The 10,330-nt window shown below is 39.3% G+C and overlaps 1 protein-coding gene across 1 annotated transcript in view; it reads right to left on the bottom strand.

Annotated features, from left to right (window-relative positions):
* The window catches only part of LOC106877714 (dynein axonemal heavy chain 5), a 444,169-nt gene that overhangs the window by 318,389 nt on the left and 115,450 nt on the right, over positions 1-10,330 (bottom strand). The window contains exons 32-33 of the mRNA XM_052971252.1: positions 10,121-10,274; positions 3,873-4,139 (exon numbers count right to left, since the gene is read on the bottom strand). Coding sequence (XP_052827212.1) covers positions 3,873-4,139; positions 10,121-10,274 — 421 coding nt within the window. The remainder of the gene's footprint in view (positions 1-3,872; positions 4,140-10,120; positions 10,275-10,330) is intronic.

The following is a 10,330-nucleotide window of genomic DNA, read 5'->3' as shown; positions in this document are numbered from 1 at the left end:
ATATATATATATAAGTGGTTGGCGTTAGGAAGAGCATCTAGTTATAGAAACTATGCCAGCTCCTGTCAAACCATCCAGCCCATGCCAGCATGGAAAAAGGACATTAAATGATGATGCTGATGCTGAAGAGAGTGCAAGTCAGGCGGGCAGGCCACTTTGTTCAAGTGCCTGACATGGAACTCCCCAAGAGAGTGAGTGAACTGGTGGAAGGCAAATACACACAAGATGTACAGGAAAAGTGCTAAAGGATACACTCAAAGACTTACTAAAGAGCTTTCAGATCAACCTCAACACTTGGGAAATGCAAGCACAAGACAGAACAGGATGGCAGATGCACAAAGAAAATGCAAACTGCACAATTCCTTGCCCTCAGTCCTAGCAAGCCACCAGTGCCTGAAGCGTGGTGGAGCCTTCCAAGCATGCATTGGACTGATCAATCACACCTGGACACACTGTGAACCACCTTCTTCTCCTATTTTTTGTCCTTGGTCATCATCATCAACAACAATGGACAAACTAATAATAGCAATAATATAAGGTTAAACAACAATGATAAGAACTACATTAAAATCACCCATTTGTACCCAAGATGTATTGGGAGGGCTTGTTCTCCCTTCCTTCTCAGATAGATAATAAAATAAAAGAGGATATTCACCCACCCACTTCTGAAATAAAAAATGTGTGTATTTTTGCCTAAATTTTGCTTTATTATTTATCTATTCATTAAATAATATTTTATAAGTAACTTATGATACAATATATACGATATTGATCAACTTTAAAGTTTTTGTAAAGTAAATAATATCTATCTTTCAATCAATCTATCTTGCAGACAGTCTGGCTTACAAATATTTAGGAGATAAGTAAGAGATCCATTAAATTTGACATTTTCCATTCATTCTTCTATACCAACCTAAATGGGATGGATCTGCAAAAGACAAAATGTTCATGAATTGATGGTAGAAGTATGTGCATTGTGTATACAGATATGTGTACGTGTATGTGTTCATAGCCAGACACAGACACAGACACACATTTATGTACAGGCGCTTTTACTTGCTTCATTTATTCAACTGTAGCTATGCTGGGGCACTGCCTTCAAGGGTTTAACCAATCAAATCAGCCCTTGTTTTTAAGTTTAGTACATTCTACTGATGGTACTTATTCTACTGATGCAAACAAACCAACACCAGATAAGCACACACATGTATATATATATATGTGTGTGTGTGCATGCTCATGCGTGTGAGTGTGTACAACAGTTACGCTTGTGTATGAACAACTACACTACGAAGGTATTTCAACCATGTTTCGTGGTCTGCTACCACAACAACTCCTTTATAGGATCCAGTTAGCTCAAGACATCATCAGGAGGAACCACGTCCGGTTTCGACCCCTACTCCTCTACCATTTTGACGTTCCCCCCCACACACCTTTCGGAGGTGTCTTCAGCTCTGGTGTTGAGTGCATGTCTTCTTTCTTCTGTTCCCTGGCCTCTTTGATGCAGCGTCAATGAGTGGTAATGAGACATGGCTGTGGCTACTGAGAACATGCCAATGCTTGGTAGAAATGAAGCCAGCATGCTCTGCTGTATGGGTAATGTTAGTGTGCATGTACAACTAAGTGTAAATTATTTAAGAGAAGAATTGGATATAAAAGGTATCTGCTGTCCTGTGCCAGACAGAACTGTGCTGGTATGGTCACATGATGTGTATGGATGAGGACAGCTGCATAAAGAAGTGTTGATCTCTAATTGTGAAGGGAACATGTACAAGGAGTAGACCCAAGAGGACATGGGTTGGAGTGGTGAGAGAGGATCTTCAGACACAAGACCTCACTGAGGAGATGACAAGGGACTGAGACTTCTGGTGATTTGGTGTGCTTGAGAAGACATGTGACTCTCAATACATACAGGCATGTCTCTCTGTCAGATGAGAGATCTTTAGGCTTATGGGTACTGGTGTCTCCCATAAAAGCACCCATGCTGGTGCCATATAAAAAGTACCCATGTCAGTTCCAAATAGGAAGCACTCATGCTGGTGTCATATAGAAAAGCACCCATTCAGGGCTTCCATATTGATGCCACGTAAAAAGCACCCAGTACACTCTGTAAAATGGTTGGCATTAGGAAATGCAGCCAGCTGCAGAAACCATGCCAGAACAGACAATTGGAGAGAGGAGAGTTTCCTGGCTGACAAGCTCCTGTCAAACTATCCAACCCAAACCTGCCAGGGAAATGGACGTTAAATGATGATGATGATATATGTGTGTGTGTGGGTGTAGCTTTGTGGTAAAAAGCTTGCTTCCCTACCACATAGTTCTGGGTTCAGTCCCACTGCATGGTATCTTGGACAAGTGTCTTCTACAATAGTCTCAGATTAACCAAAGCCTTGTGTGTGGATTTGGTAGATGGAAACTAGAGGAAACTCATTGTGTGTGTATATATATATATATATATATATATATATATATATATATATATATATCTGGAGGAAACTCATTGTGTGTATGTATATATATATATATATATATGTATATATGTGCGCATGTGTTTCTTTGTGACAGTGTTTGTCACCCTATCTCTGTTTGACAACCAGTGTTGGTGAGTTTACATCCCCATAACCTAGCAGTTTGGCAAAATGAGTCCGATAGGATTAGCACTAGGCTTACAAAAACAAGTTCTGGGGTCGATTTGTTCAACTAGAACCCTTCATGGCAGTGCTCCAGCATGGCCACAGTCAAATGAGTGAAACGCATAAAGGAATGTGTGTGTGTGTGTGTGTGTGTGTGTATACACATGCACACACATACCCATGAGTGCATGAACAAACAAAAGAAAGTAGCCCTCAGTACGTTTGGTTGGAGTTACATGTATTTAATAGCAAGACGTAATATCTTCAAGTCTTCCTCGGTCTCTCTTTTTCCACATTATTTATTCTGAATGCTTGCCACTTGCTTATGTTATTGTCATTTTACATCTGCATCATTTGCTCATGCCATCACAATCTCTTCTCTTGCATAATACATCTGATTCCTCTTATATCCACCTTATTTCTCCCTTCCTTTGTACTTCCCCATTTATGCTCTCTAGCATGGCACATTAAGCAAAATGTTAGTAGTGTGCACAGAGAGGAAGAGAGAGGGAGAGAGAGACATACACACAATATTTTGTTTATCCTTTTGCATTCTTTTTCCCATGCTGGCAAGTATTGGCCGGATCTCACAATGAGTCATTGCTTGTTGCAGTCCTTCACCATGTGATGCATATAGCCACAGAGAAAACTGGCCAAGCTGAATATTTCGTTTTACCCTAATCACTTGACTATGAAGCAAGAGTGAAGCCTGTCTTTGGCTAAGTTGACTGAGGCAAACAAACTTACGAAATTCATCTATTGACAAAACGAGAGTTGGTGGTTTAGACTAGTGGTTCTCAAAGTGGGCAGTAGTGCCCCTCTGGGGGTTGTGGAAAGATCCGAGGTGTGTGTGTGGGGAGGGGGGGGGCATTGAAGAAAAGTTGGGATGATAATGGAGTGGCCAAAAGGGGATAATAGATGTATAAAAAAGCCCCAAAATAATGGGTTAATTAGGTTAAGCTTTATTTGTGAAATGCAGTTGTTTTGAATTTGCTGCAGAAAGTGCTCTATATTTGTGGTGGTGAGTGATGGTAGGGTCTTGCAACTAAGAATATGGCCTGGGTGTGAAAAGGAGCAGCAGCTCAAAAAGTTTGAGAACTCCTGGCTTAGACCTTCATAACAAATACTTAACAAATATTGCTCATTCAAAAAGTGAAACTTGAAAATAACAAAATACACCAATAACAAACAGGACAGCAATCAACAATTTTTAGCAACCGAGTAAATAATTTCACTGACCTGTATTGTATGCGAGTCACTTGCTTGACCAAGAATCTCCAATAAGGCAGGGTCGGAAACAAAGAAGAAACGAGGGAAGACGAGTCTTTTCTTCTCCAGGTAGCCTGTCAGTGACTTCTGACACATTTCCAACTGTTCAAGGAGGTGTGGGAGAAGACGAGAGAGAATGTCATCACCCACACAACATGTAACGACTTTTGAAATTTCATGTGCCCGCTGCATAATTCGCATCCAAGACTTGTCAATATTGCTGAACCGTTTCGCCTCCTGTAAGATTTTTATGTAGAAATGGGTTACTGTTTGGTTGAGACAAATTAAACTTTACACTCGCAATGTCATTTTTTTCTATAACAACTAGCATTCTGTTGGCTATGACAATGAGTGTTCTTATAGATCTGATCAATAGAACAACCTGCTCATGAAAGTAACGTGCAAGCAGCTGAGTACTCCACAAACAGGTGTACCCTTAATGTAGTTCTCAGGGAGATCCAGTGTGACACAGAGTGTGACAAGGCTGGCCCTTTGAATTACAGGTGCAACTCATTTTTGCTAGCTGAGTGGACCAGAGCAATGTGAAATAATGTGAAAAAAGTAACTTGCTCAAGGATACAACACACCACCAGGAATCAAACTCACAACCTTATGATTGTGAGTCAAGTTCCCTAACCACTAAGCCACATGCCTTCTTTCTGTATTCAAGCATTAAAACCAAACAAATCTTTGTTTTATTTGGTAAGACCCAAAAGAATTCATGAATGATGTTGTCAACAAAGTAAAACAAATGAATCAAGGACTCAGTTTTGTGCAACACAAAAGCATCAGGAAACAGGCTACAACAATTAGAGTTAACCATTAGATGGTGAATCCATGCTAAACAATACTAAATATCACAAGTGTAAAATTATTTATAAAACATGCATAAAGTATAGACACAAACATGGCTATGTGGTAAGAAGCTTGCTTCCGAACACGCATGGTTCTGGGTTCAGTCCCACTGTGTAGCACTTTGGGCAAGTGTTTTCCACTATAGCCTTGGGCCGACCAAAGCCTTGTAAGTGGATTTGGTAGACAGAAACTGAAAGAAGCCTGTCGTGTATATATATATATATATATATATATATATATATATGTGAGTGTGTGTATGTATTTGTGTCTGTGTTTGTCCTCTCATCATCGTTTGACAACTGGTATTGATGTTTATGTCCTTGAAATTTAGCAGTTCAGCAAAAGAGACTGATAGAATAAGTCACCAGGCTTAAAAAATAAGCTTTGGGGTTGATTTGTTCAACAAAATCCCGTTCAAGGTGGTGCCCCAACGTAGCTGCAGTAAAATGACTGAAACAAGTAAAAGAATAAAAGAATAGAGTAAGATATAACAATTCGAAGAATAAAAAAGCTACAAAATATGTGCTTGTTACAAATACTGTTAGTTATTGTTGTCAAGCTTCAAGTTAGTTCTGATAGAGCAGAACTATGACCAAAGGTCCTCCAGCTATAACCATTCAGTCTGTTTTCTACAAAGATCTGCAAAGAACTCATGGTTACATTATCAGATGTATTCCTTTCTAAGACGGAGGTGTGATTTCCATTATTATCTCGCAAGTCCAAGTGATCATATAGAGGCTCCACACACAGTCCCTGATAATTGTCCTAAATAGTCAAGCAGTGGTTGATACTAATTGCTTTCTCTAAGTTATTATATGTGAGTCAGATCCAGTTAGGAGCTGAATCTATGATGAAGATTCTACCACCTTCCTTTCCTTTGGCTATAAAAAAGAAAATTATAACAAGAACAACAGATAGTCTTCCTGTCTGGTAGCTACAAAGAATGAATTTGTATAATAAACTAATAAACATGGTTGAAAGGTCTGAGGACCAAGCTTTCCCTTTCAGACAAAATGTCATCGGTTTTCTCAAGTGCTACCTGAGGTGAGATTTGAGAGGAAGGTAATGCCTGTCATTAATTTTATAGATGATGGGTAAAAGTGGTGAAACAGGGATAGCTAAATGAGCCCCACACTAACTATGCAGGTGGCAAGTTAAACTGTGAGAAGGCATTGACCTTTGACATGTTAGAATTAGCCTGGGTTAAGGCGGCGAGCTGGCAGAAACGTTAACACGCCGGGCGAAATGCTTAGCAGCATTTTGTCTGCCGTTACATTTTGAGTTCAAATTCCGCTGAGGTCAACTCTGCCTTTCATCCTTTCGGGGTCGATAAATTAAGTACCAGTTACGCACTGGGGTCGATGTAATCGACTTAATCCCTTTGTCTGTCCTTGTTTGTCGCCTCTATGTTTAGCCCCTTGTGGGCAATAAAGAAATAAGAAACGTTAGTACGCCGACCAAAATGCTTAGCGGTTTTTCGTCTGTCTTTACATTCTGAGTTCAAATTCCGCTAAGGTCGACTTTGTCTTTCATCCTTTCGGGGTCGATAAATTAAGTACCAGTTGTGTACTGGTTGATTTAATTGACTGGCCCCCTCCCCAAAATTTCGGGGTTTTTGCCTAGAGTAGAAAAGAATTAGCCTGGGTTGTGTTTTGAGGAGTCCCAAATCATCCTCTGTGGTTGCACCTCTATTTTGGGAACCCTTTCTTTGTTCTTATTTTATTCTGTACTATTAATTCCATTTATTGATTTCAAATTTTGGAACAAGGCTAGTTATTTTGAGGGATGGAGCAAGTTGATTACACTGACCTCAGTGTTCAAATGGTACTTATTTTATTGACCCCTGCTGAAAAGATAAAAGGCAAAGTCGACCCTGGCAGCATTTGAACTCAAAAAGTAAAACTGGAAGAAATACTTCAAAGCATTTTTCTTGGCATAGGTACAATTTAGCTAGATCACCACCTCATTAACTCTGTTATCATCTATTTCTTAATGAAACTTTATTATCATTATCATTATCAAGGCGGTGAGCTGGTAGTATCATTAACACACTGGGTAAAATGCTTAGCAGCACGTCGTCTGTCTTTAAGATCTGAGTTCAAATGCCTCTGGGGTCGACTTTACCTTTCATCCTTTTGGGGTTGATAAATTAAGTGTCAGAAAGGTTTATTATTATAATTATTATTATTATTGCTGATCCTACCCTGTTACTCAGTGTAAAACTCATCCCTATTGTTTGTTGTTTTATAGTGTTTTCCTTATGTAGTGTACCCAACATACTGGGCACCTGTGATCAATAAAGAAATTATTTGGTGAGCTGGCAGACTTGTTAGCTCATCAAACAAAATGCTTAGCATTGTTTCTTCTCGCTGTACGTTTTTGATTCAAATGTTGCTGAGGTTGACTTTGCCTTTCATCCTTTAGGGATCAATGAATACCAGTCAAGCATTGGTGCTGATGTAACCCCTCCCTTGTGCCACATAACAAGTACTGGTGACAATGCCACATAAAAAAAAACCAGTACACTCTGTAGAGTGGTTGGCATGAGGATGGGCATTCAGCTATAGAAACCATGGCAAACAGACAACAAAGCCTGTCAAACTATAGAAACCATACCAACATAGGAAACAGATGTTAAATGAAGATAATAATAATGGAGTCATTTAAGACTCCATTATTATTACCTCCACCTTACGGAAGGCAGAGGTATCGTTTACAGCTGTGTTTGTATGTCTGTGGACAAGATATCTCAAGAACTGCTGGATGGATTCAGATGAAACTTTCAGGGATATTTGGCCTCGTGACTAGGACAAACTGATTAGATTTAGGGATCGATCTGGTACTGAACAAGGATTCTGGATTATTTTGCCTGTTGTTTTACTTAATTTTTGTGAGTGGTCTGGTTCATTTTTAGTATTCTCGTTTGTGAGAGCAATCGAATTTATTTCAGATATTCTCATTTTAAAAATCATCTTTGGATAATCATTGAGAGGACGTTGATGTTGACTTGGTGGAGGTTTGAACTCTCTGAGTGCTCTTGTTAGTATTATAATTAAAGCAGTGAGCTAGCAGAACAATACGCATGCCAGGCAAAATGCTCACTGTCATTTCTTCCAGCTTTGTGCTCTATGTTCAAATTCCACCAAGGTCAACATTCATCTTTTCAGTGAAAGTCAATAAAATAAGTACCAGCTGAACACTGGGGTCAATGTAATCAAATTATCCCCTCCCGTAAAATTGCCAGCCTTATGCCAAAATTTTAAACCATTATTATTATTATCGTTTTCGCTGGATGTTAGCAGTCAAGTGCTCTCATTTGGAATGAAAATTTGTGGATCAGTGGGTGGGTGGGTGAGTGGAGGTTGATAAAATAAGTACCAGCTGAACACTGGGGTCAATGTAATCAACTTACTCCTACCCCTAAAATTGCTGGTTTTGTGTCAAAATTTGAAACCATTATTATTATTATCAGCATTATTAGGTGGCGAGCTGGCAGAATCATTAGCATGCTAATGATTCTGATATCAGCATGATAAGGCAGCGAGCTGGCAGAATCGTTAGCACACCAGGCGAAATGCTTAGCGGTATTCCGTCTGCTGCTACGTTCTGAGTTCAAATTCCGCCGAGGTCGACTTAGCTGTTCATCCTTTCGGGGTCGATTAAATAAGTACCAGTTATGCACTGGGGTCGATGTAATTGACTTAATCCCTTTGTATGTCCTTGTTTGTCCCTTCTATGTTTAGCCCCTTGTGGGCAATAAAGAAATAAGAATCATTAGCATGCTGGGTGAAACGCTTAGAGGTATTTCGTCTGCTGCTACATTCTGAGTTCAAATTCTGCCAAGGTCAACTTTGCTTTTCATTCTTTCAGGGTTGAAATAAGTACCACTTATGCACTGAAGCCAATGTAATTGACTAGCCCCCTTCACCCCAAATTTTCAAGGCCTTGTACCAAGAGTAGAAATAATTATTATCATTATTATTGCCTTATGTGAGTAATGTTTTGTCTTGTTTATGGATTATTTGTAAAAGGATGAGGGAGTTTTATTGTTTTAATTTTTCTCTCTCCCATTTTAGAGGCAGAAAAGACAAATTTTGACTCAAGTAGTTCTTTTACCTTGAAGCATTAGAAAAAAACAAACTATTTTCTATTTCAGCATGGTATCTGAAGACTAGTCTGGAAAAGAAGGACTTGGAAGCTTAAGAACCTTTCACATGTCAGAGATTTAGGGATATCCTTACTGAGAAATTTGATGATAAGGAGGAGGAGCTACAGTCCTGTGACATAGAAAGCCGCTGGGAATTCCTGTGAGACAGCTTGCTGAGTGCCACAGAAAAATCTGTGGCTGGTGCAAAGTCCCTTCCAGACCCAGGGTAACATGGTGGTGGAACAATACTGTAGACAGGGCCATTAAGAGCAAATATATATATATGTATGTGTGTGTGTGTATGTTTGTGTATCTGTTTTTGTCCCCACCAACATCGCTTGACAACCGATGCTGGTGTGTTTACATCCCCATAACTTAGCGGTTCGGCAAAAGAGACCGATAGAATAAGTACTAAGCTTACAAAGAATAAGTCCTGGGGTCGATTTGCTCAACTAAAGGCAGTGCTCCAGCATGGCTGCAGTCAAATGACTGAAACAAGTAAAAAAAAACAAAAAAAAGAGATGTGTAGGAGGGAGTCAAGTATATCATTTGGGGCCAGGGTCCTTGCTGGCTTCAGTTTAGCATCCAGAAACTAGAGTACAGCAGGGTGCATTAGTATCTTCTTGGTGACTGCTATAAACAACAACTTACAAAGCCATTTGGTATCACACACTCAGCTCATCAAGGATGTGCTGGTCATTACTTCTGTATTTTTGGCTTCTGTCAAAGGGTCATGCATGGATGATGCCAGAAGTGAAACACTCAGCTTTTGAACTGTCTATGAAACTCTGCCACACCTATTTTATTTTCTGCTCTGGCATATTTACCAAGCTTAAATCTTTCCAGTCCTTGTTATTAATGCTAAATATGGTTACTGTTGTTATCTGTTTACTGTCATCACTCATGTCCAGTGCTGTCTTTAGACATAGGCACATTGAACAAGTGCCTGGCCACCTCTTGGGGCTAGGGCCTAATTCTAATCTATGTATGCTGTGACTGTAGTCAATAAATAAATACCATAGGTCTCAGTGCATTAATTTGTCTGGAGTGAACAGTATTGTCTTAGATGCTGAAATTATTATGATTCCAATTGACTTCTGATGAAGGGATCACACTTGAATGCTATTAAGATGGTGCTGCCTACACACACACACACGCGCACACACACTTTATTTGTGCATTATGTTTCTGTATTGTATTTTTCATTAATACATACCTGAGGAAGTTGCTTTGCAATATCTCCACCAACAAAAACTGCTTCCAGATAGATCCATAAGTTCTGAACGACCAACCAATTTTCTATTATCTCCGTTGTACTGGTTAAGTTTTGAACCCATGTCTGAATAGTTGACTTAAATGGTGCATTATATCTGAGTAAAATCAAATCATATATATATATATATATATATATATATATATATATATA

The sequence above is a fragment of the Octopus bimaculoides genome, chromosome 10, assembly GCF_001194135.2.
Source record: "Octopus bimaculoides isolate UCB-OBI-ISO-001 chromosome 10, ASM119413v2, whole genome shotgun sequence".
Taxonomy (NCBI): Eukaryota; Metazoa; Mollusca; class Cephalopoda; order Octopoda; family Octopodidae; genus Octopus; species Octopus bimaculoides.
This window is presented reverse-complemented; position numbering and strand designations above follow the sequence as displayed.